Genomic DNA, 19,532 nt, shown 5'->3' with positions numbered 1-19,532 from the left:
ATCTGTTAATATTTGTGGACGCTAGAGTGTTAACATCGTTTTCATGACCAAAAACAAAATGGTCGCCTAAGTCCGCCATTTTTCAACGGATCGGGCTGAAATGTAATACCAACCTGGTCCTTGGGGTAAGGATGCTGCATGTCAAGTTTGATCAGAATCGGTTGATATTTGTGGACGCTGGAGTGTTAACGTCGAAAAGTTAACGGACGACAGACACGACGACGACAGACGACGGACGCCGGAGGGTTCAGTATGTGATGAACTCAACTGGACGGAAGTCCAGTTGAGTTAATAATGATGGTGAAAGTGTAGATTGGTTGCGACAGAACTGAAATCCATAAACGAAGTTTTGAAATGTTGCCTAATTTGCCAAGTTGTAGGCCTCGTGACTCAAAGTCGCACAGTCTTGAACTGAAGGCAAAGCTGCAGTTTTTTTTTTTGTATGCAAGATCGAGGTTCGTGTAAGAGCTAACAATCAATGGAGCATCAATCACCAAAAAAAAAAAACGGACACACAAAACATACAATAAAGGGAGCAGGAGGCAAGATGGGGAGAGAGAGGGAAGCACACAAGTACAACAGCAGAGAACAGGGACATCGGGAGATCTATGGGAGGGAGAGGGCTTGGGGGGTGGGGTCATGGGAAGGGGGGGGGGGGGTGGGGAGAGTGGTATAGAACACATGGACACTGCTAGAACTTCCAGGAAAGAAAGAAGTCGGGATTTCCAAAAAAAAAGTGGATCTGGGGTGAATTAACGGGGGTAGAAGAGATCAAGGTTTTGGATGGGGGAAGACAAGAGATGGTGGTGAATATTGGAACATTCTGACTGACTCTTTGGTGATGGAACATTCCGACTCTTTGTAAACATTGAATTTGTATAGAAAAATAATTTTATGAAGCCAAAGTAGAAGTTTGGCTTCAGCAGTTTTGGAAAAAAAAAATCACAGCAAGATCACATAGAGTGTTGTTGCTCTCACAGTTTAATTCTGAGTAGCTAAGAGACATAGATGACTCACCCATTTCTGCTGGATATTGGGGTTTGCCCATTTGCCAGGGACGGCAGAGTGAGCGTCGGAGAGCCTTTCGTGTTGGTGGAGGTTGAGCATGAAGATGAGCAGGATGAAGATGAACTGGAGCTGCCAACAGAGAGGTCAAGGCCACCATTTTTGGTTAGAATGTGGCTTTCCTCAGCATTGTGCGTCACACCTGCCATGTCCTTCCAAATATGATGCATTTCCGCCGCCAGTAAACCTGAACACAGTTCACAACAAATAATACTCACTTCCATGCGTGAAGGAGCAAAGTCATGCTGTAGTTTGCCTTTCTCATCATTCAAACATCTATATTAGGATCACAACCACACCCAAAGAGAGCCAGTCTCTCTTCTGTTCAACACCCATTTGGATCTGAAGGTGTAAATTCAGTCACGTGACTGATAACCAGTGGATTCCCTTTGATTGCCCAACAGGTTGGCAAATTCTCTTAATTAACGTGCCATTCATCGGGTGGACGTTAAACTGTGCATCCTGTATGCCAGCACGAGTTGGTGGATGTTAAATATCTCACGGTATCTTTCATGAAGAGTTGAAGTTTCATGAAGTTTCTTGGCAAGAGTTAATGCTGGGTAGTTTGGTTATGCTGGTAGTTTATCATTGTCTTCACATCAGTCACTCAGGGCAGGAATTTGTAATGTAACGTTATCAGCGATAACTTGCTTACTCTTCCAGAAAAAAACATCTAGGATATTTAAAGTCCATCAACAACGAGTGCTAGTGCTGGCAGAAAGGTCCTCCGGCTTAATGTCTTTCCGCTGGACAGTGCACACATGGATGCCTCACCCTGCAAACGAAACACCAGGATGACAGCATATAGCTGATTCAAGATCAAAACCCAGACGAGACAGCTCATGGGTGAAACCTCGAAGGGGTCTAGCAATCCCACCAGCCCTGGTCAGCATATATACCTCTATTAGACTCAACCTCATGTGTTTCATGATATAAGAGGAACACATTTTCATTTTAAAATAATTTTATCCCTTCTCCCCCTTCGCCTGTATACATCTCCAGATATATATATATATATATATATATATATATATATATATATATATATATGTATGTATACACACACACACACACACACACACACACACACACACACACACACACACACACACACACACACACACACACACACACACACACACACACACACACACACACACTACATGGCCAAAGGTATGTGGACACGCGAACAACACACCCGTGTATGCTCGTCGAACATCTCATTCCAAAATCATGGGCATTAACATGGACTTGGTCCCACTTTTGCTGCTATAACAGCCTCCACTCTTCTGGGAAGGCTTTCCACTAGATGTTGGAACATTGCTGTGGGGATTTACTTCCTTTCAGTCACAAGAGCATTAGTGAGGTCAGGCACTGATGTTGGGCGATTAGGCCTGGCTCGCAGTCGGCGTTCCAATTCATCTCAAAGGTGTTCGATGTGGTTGAGGTCAGGGCTCTGTGCAGGCAAGTTCTGTGCAGGCAGGTCAAGTTCTTCCACACCGATCTCGACAAACCATTTCTGCATGGACTTCACTTTGTGCACAGGGGCATTGTCATGCTGAAACAGAAAAGGGCCTTCCCCAAACTGTTGCCACAAAGTTGGAAGCACACAATCGTCTCGAATGTCATTGTATGCTGTAGCTTTAAGATTTCCCTTCACTGGCACTAAGGGGCCCAGCCTGAACCATGAAAAACAGCCCCAGGCCATTATTCCTCCTCCACCAAACTTTACAGTTGGCACCATGGATTCGGGCAGGTGGTGTTCTCCTGGCATCTGCCAAACCCAGATTAGTCCGTCAGACTGCCAGATGCTGAAGCGTGATTCATCACTCCAGAGAACGTGTTTCCTCTGCTCCAGAGTCCAATGGCGGCGAGCTTTACACCACTCCAGCTGATGCTTGGCATTGCACATGGTGATTTTAGGCTCGTGTGCGGCTGCTCGGCCATGGAAACCGATTTCATGAAGCTCCCGACGAACAGTTGTTGTGCATGACGTTGCTTCCAGAGGCAGTTTCAAACTTGGTAGTGAGTGTTGCAACCGAGGACAGACGATTTTTACGTGCTACGCGCTTCAGCAGTACCATTCTGTGAGCTTGTGTGGCCTACCACTTTGCAGCTGAGCTGTTGGTGCTCCTAGACGTTTCCACTTCACAATAGCAGCACAGACAGTTGACTGGGGCAGCTCTAGCAGGGCAGAAATACCCATACCCAAACACCCAGTTTTCATAGCTTTGGAGTTATGGAGGAGACAGACGGACAGACAGATGGGCAGACGGATACTGCCTTTTATTATTATGAATATGTATACAATATATATAGATATATGTATGTATGTATGTATGTATGTATGTATGTATGTATGTATGTATGTATGTATGTATGTATGTATGTATGTATGTATGTATATATATATATATATATATATATATATATATATATATATATATATATATATATATATATATATATATATATATATATATATATATATATATATATATAAAATAATAATAATAATAAAAGGCAGTGTCCGACCGTTCGTCTGTCTCCTCCATAACTCCAAGATCATGAAACCTAGCGGCCCCATACTTTGCATGCATACACCTGGACCTCCAACAGATTGCAAGGATGAAAACTGAGTGTTTGGGTGTGTTATAACATCCTTTTTGAAGATGATTAACGAGGTGCTCAGCTCATAAGAAAAAAACCCGATATGGTGGTTTACCAATATGGCGGCCTACCATCTTGGTCGGCGCACTGCACCTCGCTGGGTATGTAAGCCACCATTTTGTTTTGGCCTACTCAAACTTGCCTTGCCTTGGAAACACGATCAATTATCATTACATAATTGAAGCATATCATCAAAATCTGGATTCGGATATGAGGATTGGATGTTGTCGACTAAATAATGTCCAAATCTGGAGTGAAATCTGACAAAATTTACCATATCTTGCGATTTTATAATTAACTGTATATATGCATTTATTTAAGCGAAGCTGGGATTCTCGTTCTGGTGTTAGTTTTTTTAATTTAACTTTGGCAAGTAAAACACATCTCGCAATGAGGGAAATGTGTGCAGTCATGCCCCCCATGACCCGCGATGCTTACTGGTTATGAGTTAGGTCAGGCCTCAGCGTAGCCTAGCGAGAGAGGAATGACTTACAGGCCCCAGGGCAAGGACGAGTTATCGCCATTCCTTGCGTTCGGATCGAGAGGATTGATCGGCTATCCGGGTTGGAGGATGCTTTTGAGTTCTTCCGGTATTTCATAACAAATCGCTTCCTATGTTCGTGTGATTGCTCCTGGGTTTAAAGTCTTCATTTGTGGGCCTCCTTAGATGAGTGAGGTAATGGAGCCCGTATCGGGCGAGGATGATGGGGGTGGAGGTACAAGGAGTCATAGAGCTTCTACTCCTAGATCTTCGGGTGTGAAGAGGAGCAGGCCTGGCCAGGAAAGCAGTGATGAGTCAGACTTGACGAATGCGGTCAAGGGCCATGAGGAACCTGGGGATAAATTCCCAATCATAAATTCGGTGCTGGATGGCTCCAAGTCATTAATGTCCGACAACCTGTTTAAAATGGCTTCTTTAATCGGGGAAGAATGTGGCGATGTTCACAGTGCCAAAAAGCTTAGATCAGGTGATTTGCTGATACAGTGCAAGTCGGTGGCGCAGCGAGAAAAAAAATCTGAGAAAGTCCTTTTTCAGAGGCGTCCGAGTCTTTGCCCTCATCCCTCGTTCTCTGAGGGGAAGTCGGGGAGTTATTTATGGGGTATCTCCTGCCATTGGTATGGAAGATATTAAGAGGCATTTGGTGGATGAAGGCGTAGTGGACGTCCGTAGCCTCACTACGATTAGGGAGGGGGCGAAGGTTGACACCATGTCGGTGATGTTGTCCTTTTCCAGCACTTCCCTATCCCCTAAAGTGTTCCTTGGGTATCAAGCATTTCCTGTCCAGGAATACACCCCCCCCCCCCCCCCCTAAGATGCTATAGATGTCAAAAGTTCGGACATATTGCACCATCTTGCAGGGGCAAACAACGCTACAGTAAGTGCAATGGGGAACATGAGTACGGTAGTTGTTCAAGTCTGAAAATGTGTTGTGCCAATTGTGGGGGTGATCACAGTGCTGCCTACAGAGGGTGAGTGGAATTTCAAAGGGCTGTCCGAATTCAACAAATTAAAACTACTGGAAAGCTCTCATATGCAGAGGCTGTTCTCAAAGTCTCTACTCAAATACAGACAACGTCGGTGGGTTGTCAAACCGAGACTATAGACCAGGGATGCCAGACCGAAGATACAGGTGGTGGAATGGGATTTAACTTTTCCAAAATAGGGTTCAATTAACCACCTCCGATTTATCACGGAGGTGGTTAATTGTGCAGCTCAAGCTAAAAGGTCAGAGAAAATTAACATAATTTATTCGGCTGCCTGTAAACATTTGGGGTGGGAGGGCTTCTCTGGGGAGATTAATAAGATATTGTCATGTTCACCGGGGGATTAAGATCCCCCAAGGTGACGGGTGGCCGATCAAGCTTTAACTCCGAGGCGTTCATTCAAACAATGGCGGCTCTTCCTTACACGCGCGGGATAAAGGGGAGAAATAAATGAAAAATAAATGTGTTTGTGTGTACTTAGATTTGAGCGGCCCTCAACCTCTGTCGGCCCTTGAACGGGTCCCCGTGTCCGTGCGTGGGAAAACACATGCCTTGGCGCGAAGTCCGTTCACCGCCAGCCACCGAGCCCGAAGCAAGTAGGCCCTCGTTCCATGCTCCACAAACGAGGTCTCTCAGGCGCACATAGCCGTCACGAAGCCAGCACCAAAAAATCAGGGAAAGGATGCGTCCGCTCCTCCACACAGCCAGGAACAGAGTGAGCACGGGAATGTCACCGCCAAGAGCGAGCACGAACTGCGGCTGCACGCAACCAGAACCCAGTGTCAGAGAGAGACAAAATGGCAGTCGCTTCTTCTTTTTGTCCCCCGGTCTCGAACATTATCTGATGACGTCCGCATGCGCGCCAATCACAGAGTGCCATCACAGCAGTCCATCACTCTGACCAATCATCACCTCTCGGGGCGGGGCCCCACAGCCCTGCTTGCTTGGTGCTGCGATGACTCGGCTGGTGGCGCCAGCAGCAGTGTTCAATGTCTGAATCCAGTGGCTTTATTTAATGTTTATAATTACACGCCGATCGCTTGGTTGGTAGTGTGTGTAGTGTAGTGTCATAAGGAACAAGGGGAAAACCACAGAGGCACTTACATACAAGGGATTTACCCTTAAACCCCACCTACATAGCACAAGAGCCCCCTACATAGCTCCATATGGCCACACATCACACTAAATCCGAACACACGGAGCTGACTTATTTACATCAAGGTGTTCTTACATGACATTCGAAGCATGGTAATCGATGCACTTCTACCTGGCCTAAGGTATTTCATTAACTAACCCCCATAAACGTAACAATATTTAGCATGACAAGGAGGAAAGGTCATAACTCACAGACTGCGGCGAAACCGTCTCAGGACTCTTCATGTTAGCAATTCAATGGAATGTGAAAAGTCTCATGGCCCATGGGTCTGAATTTAAAAAGGATATTTCTGAATTGCCATTGAAACCTGATGTAATTTGTTTACAAGAGACATGGCTTCAAAGTCTCAGTCAATTTCAGATTCCGGGTTACACCCTTTTACATAGGGATAGAGTTTGTGGGAATGGGGGTGGATGCGGGATTCTTACTCGTATTAAACTTGGTATTCCCTTCACGGTAATGGAATGCTGGGATGATTTTGAGGGGAATATGATTTTCATTCATGGCTCAAGGGGAAGGATTACAGTTATAAACTTTTATAATCATTGCTAGCAGTTGGGGATCAAGGCATTTCAGGAGATTTTTAGGAAATGTGTAGGGGTGGTTTTCCTTTGTGGTGAATTTAACAGCGATGACATTATTTGGGGCTGCAGATCCTCAGATAGGAATGGTGGATGCATCGAGGAGTTAATGGACAATTTTGATATGGTGTTAATAAATGATGGAGCGGGGACTTGTATCAATCCAGCTACAGGGAAGTTGTCCCCTTTGGACCTCACCTTTATATCGTCCTCGGTAGCGGCGAAGTGTGAATGGAGGGTGCATGAAGACAACCTGGGTAGTGATCACTTTCCAGTGGTTACTAACCTTAAATTAGGAAGGGGCTCAGTGGATATGGATGCACCGGCCTATTGGAATTTCTCTAAGGCTGACTGGGGCCTCTTTTTGAGTCGGTGTGCCAGCGAAGTGAGGGAAGAGATGGTTACGGATGATATTGATAGCCTTAATAGGAATATGGTCCAAATTATAAATAAAATTGCGGGTGACACAATTCCAATTTCTAGAAGTTCCACCTGCAAGAAAATTAGAGTCCCCTGGTGGAATGAGAGGTGCAAATAGGCTATGCAGGAGAAGAGGGCCACCCTTAAAAGGTTAAGGGGAACCCTGTGGTCGGAGGACGCCTCGGAGTATAAAAGGAAAAGGACGTGTGCCCAACGGGTCATCAAGCGAGCCAAAACGGCCTCGTGGCACGCATTTTACTCTCCAATCAATCCAGATACCCCTCTTAAGGTTGTATGGATAGGGGTCAAAAGTATGAAGGGAATCAAATCAGGGTGGAAGTCAATCCCGGCGCTCATTTTCAGAACAAAACTCTTTGCTCAAATGGGGAGAAGGCAGAGGCCTTGGGCCAGCACTTCTCTGGAAGTACTGGTAGAGATAACAGGGGGTTGAAAGGGCAAAGGATCCAAATTGCACAGCATCATCTGGACATGATCAATGGCGAGTGGGCCCCAAATTCCTCACTTGACCTGGATTTTACTCTTTGGGAGCTGAAGCAGGTGGTTCCGAAGTCTAAGAATAGTGCCCAGGTCCAGATTGTTTGACATACCTTATGGTCAAGCATTTGGATGATAGGGTTCTGAGAGTTCTCCTTTTGCTATTTAATAGGAGTTGGGAGTTAGGGGAACTTCCCTTTGATTGGAAGCACATATTGTAGTGTCTATTCTTAAATTTCGGAAAGATTGTGCAGCCCAGTCCTCATACCGTCCAATCTCCCTCACTGAGGTTATGTCCAAATTAATGGAGAAAATGGTCCATAATCGCTTAGTTTACTTCTTTGAAGAGAACAACTCCTTCTACAAAGGGCAGTGTGGGTTTAGAAAGGGACGGTGAGCTATTGACCACATCACTACACTGGCTAATGAGGCCAGGAATTCTTTGAATAATCAGGAGTCACTTCTGGTGGTTTTTCTGGATATCCACAAGGCTTATGACTTTGTTAGGAAAAAGGGCCTCCTCCATAAGATTCAGAACCTCGGGGTTAGCGGCAGAATGTTTAGGTGGGTTAGGAATGTTCTGTCTAATAGATCCTTCCAGGTTAGAGTCGGTCTTAGCCTCTCCTCAGTTTTTCACGCAGATAAGGGGATTCCCCAGGGCAGCTGCCTGAGCCCAACAACAACAACAACAGGCATTTTAAGGCCATTTTCCCTGCAAGAGCGGGGGTTAGCCTTGCGGTCCCCATGACAATCTTCTCCATTTTGCCATATTTTCTGCATCTCCCCTTGTTAACCCCCTTGCCCGCATTTCTTCTTCGATCATCTTTAGCCAAGTCTTTCTCTGTCTTCCCCGTCCTCTACTTCCTTCTACATTCATTTCCATCACTCTTCTCAACCAGTCACTTTCATCTTTCCTCAACAAATGACCAAACCATCTCAAACTGTTTCTCTTCACAGCATCCATCACAGGCTCTATTCCCATCATCTTTCGCAATTCATCATTTGTCTTCCTCTCTCTCAACGATACTCCAGACCCACCGAACCATTCGCATTTCCACCCTTTCCAGCCTTCGTTGCTGTTCTACGTTCATTACACATGTCTCGCTCCCATAAATCACAACACTTCTCACACATGCAGCATACACCTTTCCCTTCAGCTTCAACGACACTCCCCTCCTTGTTAGCATGCCACTCAGTTCCCGAAACTTCTTCCATGCAACCATTGCCAAGTCTGATCCACCTTCTCCATTCAGCATGTCTCCTAGGTAACAAAATGCTTTTACACCTTCCAGCTTCACGCAGTCTCCAAGATCCAACTCAACATTTCCTCCATCTGCAGCTCCCTTTGTGCACACCTTACACTTGAATGTAGCTGCCACACTGGTTAATGACCCTCTCAAACCACTACATTTTTGATGAACCCACTCAGCGCACATTGTACATTGAATGGAATTCACTCCGACACCCTTCCTGCACAAAGCCACTTCCCAGTTCTTTCCACCTCACCACATACTTTACCACTTGCCATCACCTTCGTTTTTCCGATATTCACCTTCAGACCTTTTGTCTCCATACATTCCTTCCACTTGTTCATCTTCTCCTTCAGTCCATCCATACTTTCTGCAATCAACACCAGATCATCTGCATACAACAACTCCCACGGTAAACCCTCCTTTACGTTCCAAGCCAGCACCTCCATCACAGCTACAAATAGTAGTGGACTTAGTACCGACCCCTGATGCACTCCCACCTTCACCTCAAACTCACCACTGTTTCCGTCCTTCGTCCTTACAGCTGTGCGCGCTCTTTTGTACATTGCCATCACTACTCTGATCAACCATTCCTCCACTCCTAACTTCCTCAATGCCCATGTCACTACATGCCATGCCTGAGCCCAACACTCTTAAATATTATGAATAATGATGTAGCTTCCCATCCTCAGCTTTATAGCAAGATCCTTTTGTTTGCGGATGACATTGCCATGTGGACCAGTGGTAAGAACGTGCCCATGATGGGAAAAATCTTCAGACTGATATCAGTTTATTGGAGCAATGGACCCAAGCCTGGGGGTTCAAGCTGTCTGGAGATGTCCAAATTTATCATTTTTTTTCCGTAAAAGCAGGTTGGGGGACATATTGATGGTAGTGAACGGCATTTCCCTTAAAGCGTCGTCTGAGGTGTGCTTTTTAGGAATTATTTTTGATAAGGGATTAACATGGACCCCTCTTGTTAAGAAGTTGGTTGTTAAATGTGCCAAGGGCCTAAACTTATTGCAGTGCATATCCGGTACTGACTGGGGAGTGCACAGGGAGAGCCTTCTCCTTTTATTTAAGGCTTTTATTTGCTCCCATCTAGATTATGGCTGTCAGGCCTTTGGAGATATGTCCATGAGCAACCTCCTTAAATTGGAGAGCATCCAGTCTAAAGCTCTCTAAAGCTGGGCTGGGGGCTAAAGGTGGGCCCAGTCTAAAGCTGGGGGCTTTTATAAGCTCTCCAGTGACAGCACTTCGGGTAGAGGCAGGAGAGATGCCCTTAGCCCTTCGTTGGGAATTGGCCAGAATGAAATACTGGACTAGGACCATTTCATCTGGAGATAATCATCCTGGTAAAGCCATATTTTCAGTTTGATGGGAGTATCAATGGCCTAGTAAGATCTCCACATCTCCTCCCCTTGGGCTAGCCTGTATGAAGGTCGCCAAGGACATGGGGCTGGACTCTCTTCCGATTAACCCCTTCATAAAGATCCAATCTGGCCTCCCTAGACTCTCGAAACCCCGTCTCCGCCTGGATCTCTGGCGGAAAATGGATAGGAGTTATCCCATGGCATCTTGCAACCAGGCCTTTGAATTTATTAATCGGAATTGGAATCAATCCATGCATGTTTATACGGATGGGTCTAAAAAAAACCTCCTCGAGGAAGAACAGCCTCTGCAGTATGTATCCCAGACCTTAGGGTAGTCAGAGCACTTCGGCTAACCGACCACCTCTCAGTTTTCACAACTGAACTTTTTGCCATAGTTATGGGTCATTGAATTTAACCCTCTCAGTGTGGTCTTCCTTTCTGATTCGCTTTCTGTGCTGAAGGTTTTGGAATCCCTGCAGGATGGTGGCAGATATTACCTGGTCCTTGAAGTGCTTCACTTGGTGAGCATTGCAAGGTGGAGGAGGTCAGTGATCGACCTGTGTTGGATCCCCGCTCATGTGGGCATTGGGGGAAAGAGGCTTGTGATCGGGTGGCTAAGCAAGACCTTCAGAGTGATAAAGTTACTGTAATCCCTCTGGGCCCATCGGAAATTGTCAGTCTAGTTAAGGAACGGATCGTGCAAAAATGGCAAGTCCAGTGGGACTCGGGCACGAAGGCGAGATTTTGTCATGAGGTGCATCGGATGTGATGCCTCCAGTTAGGCTCCCCTGGCTGGCCCGAAGACATCAGGTGGCTTTATGTAGGTTGAGAATCGGAAACTGTCGTCCAAATTCTTACCTTCATAGAGTAGGATGTCACTCTACCAGGCATTGTGAGAATTGTAGGGAACCAGAGGATTTGATGCACATATTTGTTAAATGCCCACTTCATGAGGGAGATAGACAGCGTCGTATCCAGAATATTAGGGGATGGGGGTCAAAGTCGCAGACCTGCCAGAAATGTTAAGCATCTTGAACCAGAAGCACCCCCGACTCTGTAAATCCGTGTTAAGATTTTTCGAGGAGAGTGGGAAAGCCTATAAAGTTTTAGGGGAACCTAATAGTGTCTCTCTTGATGAGGACGTCCAAGTTTTGGTGCGTGGCACATACAGAGCCTTGCGGCTCTGAAAGCGCCATTAAAAACCCCAAAAAGAAGAAGAAGCATCTCGCTGTACGAGATCGGTGCCGGTGATAGATAAATGGTGGTGTATGTATATATATATATATATATATATATATATATATATATATATATATATATATATATATATATATATATATATATATATACATAGTCTGCGTGTGAGAAAACGATCCCGTAAACTGTGTCGATCGCCAAAATGGACTTGTGATGGTTGCCTACGCGGTGTTGTTGGTTCGGTTAAGATTTTTTTTTCTTTTTACTTTGTCAGGTAAAACGTATCTCGCTGTCGGAGATCGGTGCCGGTGTGTGTGTTACTGTGTGTGTGTGTTACTGTGTGTGTGTGTGTGTGTTACTGTATGTGTGTTACTGTGTGTGTGTTACTGTGTGTGTGTGTGTGTGTGTTACTGTGTGTGTGTGTGTGTGTGTTACTGTGTGTGTGTGTGTGTGTGTGTTACTGTGTGTGTGTGTGTTATTGTGTGTGTGATACTGTGTGTGTGTGTGTGTGTTACTCTGTGTGTGTTACTCTGTGTGTGTGTGTGTGTGTGTGTGTGTGTGTGTGTGTGTGTGTGTGTGTGTGTGTGTGTGTGTGTGTGTGTGTTACTGTACTTTGAGGCAAAATGCAGTCTTGTGCATAAATCGTGATGAACGAGGACGAACAGAGGCAGGAGTGACTTTCCATCGGTAAGGCTTCAAACACTGTTACTGTGTGTGCTACTGTGTGTGTTGCTATGTTTGTGTGTGTTACTATGTGTGTGTGTGTGTGTGTGTGTTACTATGTGTGTGTGTTGCTGTGTGTGTGTTACTGTGTGTGTGTGTGTGTGTGTGTGTGTGTGTGTGTGTGTGTGTGTGCGCGCATGTGGCATGTGTTACTGTGTGTGTGTGTGTATGTGTGTTACTGTGTGTGTGTGTTTTTGTGCATGTGTGTGTGTGTTTTTGTGCATGTGTGTGTGTGTGTGTGTGTGTTACTGTGTGTGTGTGTGTGTGTGTGTGTTACTGGGTGTGTATGTGAGTGTGTTACTGTGTGTGTGTGTGTGTGTGTGTTAATGTGTGTGTGTATATGTGTGTGTGTGCATGTGTTACTGTGTGTGTTTGTGTGTTTGTGTGTGTGTGTTCCTGAAACTGAACGAAACTGTCAGCTGAAGGAGCAAAATAATGTCATTGTCTTCCACTAATGGTTTATTAAATTGCAGAAGCATAACCTGGTACTTCGTAAGCAGTTTGTGAGTGTAACTTCCATGGGATAGGGTGTCACTCCACGGCATCAGAGTCCACTGTACCTGCGATTTTTTTTACAATTTGCTCTAGATGATGGACCCAGATTGCATGTATCATACTCCCGTCAGGAAGCGTTTCATTGTTACCCGGAAACGCCAGATACTTTTGCTCGTATATATATATATATATATATATTATATATATATATATATATATATATATATATATATATATATATATATATATACATACACACACATGTGCGTGTGTATGTGTTTGTACCACATATATGCACATACAGATAAACCAAGATCCATTCGATCAAAATGAATACTAAACTAAACATGATGTAGTGAGCATTATATCAATGTATAAAAAAGTGTAGCGTCTTCAATTTCACAGAGTTACATCTCACAGGAACAACTGTGTGAATATTACAAGGCCAGAAAAGCTTAAAATCCCAGGACACCATAAAACTTACACCTTCGTGCCATCACCTTGAATAAACAATAAAGATTTAATCATTTCTGGTTAGTCCTCCTGATCATTCAGACCATAGGAAGCATCAGGGAAGGCTGGAAAGGAATTTCAAGCAATGAGTGACTGAATAACAGAATACTTCCTGAAGAGCGATCCATGGTCTGAGCAGATGTTGTCGAGACACCGTACTTACCTTTGAACTGTGTATTGTCTCATCTAGATTGGACTCCCGATCAGACTATAAATGGTAGAATTGGTGTTTCGCAGGCAGGGAATTATATCACAAGGGTGGACTGGTGTCCCTCGGATGGTCGTTTAAGCTAGGTGTCCCATCTGCTGCATTAGTTGGTGGATGTTAAAGATCCCACAGTGTATTTTGTGAAGAGTAGGAGGTGAGTTAACGGTATCTCCCTGAACAAATTAAAATTTCTGCTCCAACCATCTTCAGTATAAATTTAGGCCTGGCAAGCCTATTCATAAAGTATTTGGGCAAAAACCATTCCCACGGCTGAGAGCACAAGGAGGAAATACTAAGGCTGTTCAAGTATTAGTAGTAGTCGTAGTAGTAGTAGTAGTAGTAGTAGTAGTAGTAGTAGTATTATTATTATTATTATTATTATTAGTAGTAGTAGTAGTAACAGTAGTAACAGTAGTAGTATTCCTGAAAGACGAGACAACTACAGTTTCTCATATTGTTCTTTCTAAATGTGGGTGATCTATTTGGAGCATTTGATCCAAAAGTCAAAGGGAATTGTGAGATGGTTATTAACCCATTCGCAAAAAATAAATCAATAATACAACTACAGCGGCACTTGTAGAGTGCATAACTGAACACACTACTGTTGTGGCCCACTACTCTTAAGGTCCATATGGTCCATAAACCAGTATCATCCATGCACCCTGTTATGTCACATAGTTTCATGGCATGGGTTATGAACGTCGTAAATTTAAATCTTCACTCACTTCGGGTCATATATCAGATATGTGACCTTGACATATCACGTGCCTTCGATACGGTCTGGCACCCCGCTCTGCTCACCAAACTCTCCTCTTTTGGTATCCATGGAAATCTCCACGCATGGCTGGTGGACTTCCTCTCAAGTCGTAGTCAACGTGTGGCCCTGAATGGGTTTCTCTCATCTCCTCTTCCTGTTCAGGCTGGAGTTCCCCAAGGCCGTGTTCTGGGCCCTGTGCTTTTTCTGGTCTTCATCAATGATCTCTCTGACTCTCTTGAAAATCCTCTCTATCTCTTTGCTGATGACTCTACTCTCTTTCGCTCCATTCTTCATCCCTCAGATCGGCAGTCTGAAGCCTCCTCACTCTCTGCAGACCTGGACAAAATCACAGACTGGGCAAACAAGTGGAACATGTCTTTCAATCCTGACAAATCTCACACTCTTACGATGTCTCTCCGAAAAGACCGACTGGACAACCCTCCCATCCACTTTCTGAATAATCCTCTCCAAGAAGTTCTGTCACTCAAGCTTTTGGGTCTCACTATCTGCCATGATCTTTGCTGGGAAAACCACATTTCCAAGCTGGCCTCCAAAGCCAGTCGCCGACTGGGCATCCTCCGTCGTGCGAAGTCCTTCCTTGGCACACCTGAGCTCCTCACCACATACAGGGCTTTCATCCGCAGCTCAATGGAGTACTGCTCTCCCCTCTGGGCTGGTGCTCCTGCCTCACACCTAGCTCGTCTTCACGCTGTTGAAACCAAAGCATTCAGAATCATTGGAATCTCCTGCGATGAAGCTAACTCCAAGGGCCTCTCACCCACTCACCGCAGGCAGGTTGGTGGTCTTTCCGTCTTCTACCGACTCCTCTCTGGCCTTGCCCCCCCAGCTCTCTCTGGGCTCTGTCCCGCAAATATTCCTACAGGTCGCTCAAGATCTGCCTGCAACCCTCTTATGGTTAAACTGCCAAAATCAAGACTCTCTGCTCACCTTCACTCCTTCATTCCTCTTTTCTCCCGCCTCTGGAACAAACTCCCTCACTCTCTTCAATCCCACTCCACCGTCCAGGTTTTTAAAACAGCTGTTCACCACCATCTCTTATCTTCCCCCATCCAAAACCTTGATCTTTTCTACCCCCGCTAATTTCACCCAAATTCCACTTTTTTGAAATACCAACTTCTGTCCTGGAAGTCCTTGGTGTCCTTGTGTTTTATACTTCTCCCTCCCCCCCCTCCCCTTCCCACGCCTCCTCCCACCAAGCCCTCTCCCTTCCACATATCTCCCTGCTCTCAAATGTTGTGTTTGTGTGCTTCCCCTTCTCTCCCCATCTTGTCTTCCGCTCCCTCTTTTTATATATTTTGTTTGTCTGGTTGATTTGTTTGTGAAGTAAATGTTAGCTCTCTCACGTCACGAGCCTCGATTCAGTATACAAAAAAAAAGAAAAAAAAGTGAAGTTTCGCATTTTTCAGATAAAGATTTCAATTCAAGCAATTGTGGCTGGAATACCACTTCACCGATGACGTCATCGTTATCTCCATATATACCCGATGGGGAGTTGATAACATTTGCCAAGTTTAAATTTTTTTCATCGAGCAGTTTTGGAGAAAATTATGTCCATTTTTTTTCCTTTAATCCAAATATGGCTGCCATACCATGTGACCTATGATGTCATAAATTCCATTCTTCACTCACATTGGGTCACACCTCAGACAAATGAAGTTTCAGAATTTTGGATAAGGATTTCAAATCAAACAATTATGGCTCGAAGACCACTTCATCAATGACGTCATCGTTTTCTCCCTATATATCCAATGGGGATTTGATAACATTTGCCAAGTTTAATTTTTTTTCGTGGAGCGGTTTTGGAGAAAATTATGTCCAATTTTTTTTCCTTCAAACCAATATGGCTGCCATACCATGTGACATATGATGTCATAAATTTCATTCTTAACTCATGAGGCCATAGATCGGATAATACCATTGGCTGTGCCTTCATTTTTGCACACTCACTCGAAATTCAGGTAACGCAGCCACGATTCAACCTCAGACGTGCTCAACTATGGAGATGTTGATTCTGAGAGCCGAACACGAAGGTTTCAAACGTGAAATCTTTCCAAAGTTAAACTTCCCTGTAGTTAGGGATTTTAAGGGAGGGTAGCAAAGTGCCAGGTTTATGCTGTAATCTCAAAAACACCCACTCCATAACAAGACTGTGATTTTGAAGTCAAATGCCACCAGATGTGACATACTGCGGAGCGTTATCTAACTGTTTACAGATATGCAACAAACCCCCATACATCCTTGTCTGCCTGTACAGCCTATTGTCCACCTGTTGCCTCTCAGTTCAGGTCATTACATTAACCTTCCGCCCTCTGTCACTTAACTTTTTCTGTGAAATCCGCAAAAAAGCACAGAAAATGATTTTCTTTGAGTGTCCTTCAACACGGCTCATGATGCTCAAAATGTTTTTGCAAGTGTAGGCTAGATAATCAAATTGGTCCAATTACAGGAAACCATACAGGAGGGCTTCAGTGGGAAACGAGAGGCTTGTGGAATTGTGGTGTAATGTCTACTAAATGGTGAATAATGGCAACAACAGTTTGTGTGTAAGAAAGGATGGCACATTGGGGTGGTGTACACGCCTTTGAACTGTCTGATCTGGATTTGATTCTACATACTGACACTATGGTGCTTTTGGCAGGCCATTGCATCACAAAGTGAACAGTCTCTATCTAGGAAGGACGTAAAGCCGGTTGTCCCGTTGTAATGACTGCATCAGTAGCGGCACAGCTACGTTTGTGTAATGATGCAACCAATGGGCTGAATTCGGAAGAAATCCTGGATCGATATGCATTTGTTAATGACAACAGCACTTTTTTGTCTGCAAAGTCGAGGCTCGTGGAGGAGAGAATGGATCACGACATAGAACAAAACTAGAAGGGCACTTGGTAGAGAGAGCATACCTCCGCCAGGTGGAAAGCTTACGTGTTGTATCCCGCTGATAGGTCAGATCTGGATCTGGACCTGAACCAAAATCGAATCATTTCGACCTTGTCACACACCCAACCTCTCCACAACATTTCGTCCGAACCTAATTTTTTTCGTTTTCTGCCCAAATTTCCATCGTGATCTCTTCTATTTCTAACTGGGATATCTGGCTCCTCCCGACTGAGATCTGGCCCACCTTACACCTGTAACTCCATGCCTCATGGCTGAGGTGCAACCCTAAATTCTCATTTTCTCCCAACTCTACTCTTCCATGAGCCTCAATACCTGAATTAGCGACACAAATATGTGATCCAAAGGTAAAACAACAAAGCCATGTGATGTGAATTTTAAAAAAAAACGAATAAATCCTGTTATATGAAAAAATTTGGATCAGTGAAAGTACGAAAGAGGTCAAACCTGCTTGCCCCTTCTGCGTATTGCGTATCGATTCAAGGATAACAAGTCGGATTAACTGAAGTTTGTCTCTACAACCGAACATGGACTCATTCATGGCAATTATTTTGTCAGGTCCCCAAAAATAATAATTCTGTAAAATAAAGATGGTTTGGAGGTGCAGTTTGTGATAGTTCATGCATTATGAAATAGAAAAATCCACAATATCAGTTTGGCTCGAGAAGTAGTTATATTTTTGGCTTTGGAGTTCTTGAGTAGAGATGTTTCTAACTGATGTAGCAGCTGCCATGGTTTCGCCATTTGTAAAATTACCAATATTGTGATGTGAACTCCTTGCTCTGCCATTAGCATTGATCTTGTAAAGACAGTATGGGTAGATAAGGGCAATGTCAGCCTTTTCCATGTATGGATGTTCTTACAATGCAGCAAGTATGAATAGTGTAATGATGTCTGGCTTGCTTGTGGGCCGACACAGAGCGTTTGTGTGCTTTGACCATGTCATGACATGGAGACAAGGAACAAGTCCTGTCAATTTGACCTGAACTTAACCTCTATCGTCACCGATAAACCCAAGAGAGTTTCCTCACCTTGTGGTATGGGTGGCCGTGTCAGGGCTTGAGGCACGAGTCCTTGCCGCTGTAGACTGAGTAGGTGCTGCTGCTGGAGCTGTTGCATCTGCAGAAGCTGCTGCTGGAATGCCAATTGCTGTGCTGCAAGTTGCTGTTGCTGCTGCTGTTGTTGCTGTTGATGTTGTTGTTGCTGCTGCTGATGCTGCTGCTGCTGCTGTGGCTGCTGCTGATGCTGTGGCTGCTGCTGATGTTGCTGCTGTTGCTGCTGTTGTTGCTGCTGTGGCTGCTGCTGCTGCTGCTGCTGCAGCTGCTGCTGATGCTGTTGCTGCTGCTGTTGTTGTGGCTGCTGCTGCGGCTGATCCAAAGAACAGACAATATTACAAGACATAAGTACAAAAGCATTTCATTAAGGGTTAAAAACTTGTAACATATTGTTCAGTGAAAAACAAGTTCCATGTCTTTGGAAAGTTCTCAGCAATGATGTTTTTCACCAACTCGGTCTCATTGCATCAGGTTCGCAATGACATGTGATTGTCTAACCACAACATTTGATCTCAAGTCAGGAACTAGTGTTAAACAAAAAAAATCTTGTGGATATTTTTCAGATGACTTTGGCAAGACTGCATGGTGGTAGTCCATTGTATGACGAGAGAGGAAACACTGACCCCGCTGTCACTCCCCATGTGCAATGATTCTCCCATCATGGTTTTCCTGTACCACGGTGCCGGACTGGGATACACATTCACCTGGTGGATTCTATTGCTAAGTGAGCAGTTAAAAAAACCAACAACAAAAAAATAACTGCTTACGCCAAGAATATATGTAAAAAGGAAAAAACAAAAAAAACAGCATTAGCCAGCACAGTGTGAACCACACACCTTGCTAGGTATGGTGTTACAACTTTGCCATGCTTTGCATACATGAATGCCGAGCTCACAGCAAGCAGTGAGCTCCAAAAGGCCTCAAATCAGCATTTACCCTTTGTACTCATGGATATGTATGCCTGGACATAAATATACATAGAAATTTGCCCTGTTCATTATACGGATGTTAAACACCCATCTGCCTGTGTGGTTGCACACTCGTAGCCCCATCAGCAGTCTCCCTGTGCAAGGCAGGAATTCCAGCTTGCACCTTTCACAGCTCCTGCTGTACGTTTGTACCTTGCTAAATCCTTGGCAGCTTTCGGTATTATTAAGCAAGACTAACACAAAG

At 44.6% G+C, this 19,532-nt stretch overlaps 1 protein-coding gene across 1 annotated transcript in view; it reads right to left on the bottom strand.

The window, feature by feature from the left end:
• FOXP2 (forkhead box P2) overlaps positions 1–19,532 on the bottom strand; it is a 398,689-nt gene that overhangs the window by 223,367 nt on the left and 155,790 nt on the right. The window contains exons 5-6 of the mRNA XM_078766261.1: positions 18,336–18,672; positions 1,018–1,252 (exon numbers count right to left, since the gene is read on the bottom strand). Of these exons, the coding sequence (XP_078622387.1) occupies positions 1,018–1,252; positions 18,336–18,672 (572 nt within the window). The remainder of the gene's footprint in view (positions 1–1,017; positions 1,253–18,335; positions 18,673–19,532) is intronic.

This window comes from Myxine glutinosa, chromosome 12, assembly GCF_964187855.1.
Source record: "Myxine glutinosa chromosome 12, kmMyxGlut1.1, whole genome shotgun sequence".
NCBI classification, from domain to species: Eukaryota; Metazoa; Chordata; class Myxini; order Myxiniformes; family Myxinidae; genus Myxine; species Myxine glutinosa.
The sequence above is the reverse complement of the archived record's forward strand: the minus strand, read 5'-3'. Positions and strand labels throughout refer to the sequence as shown.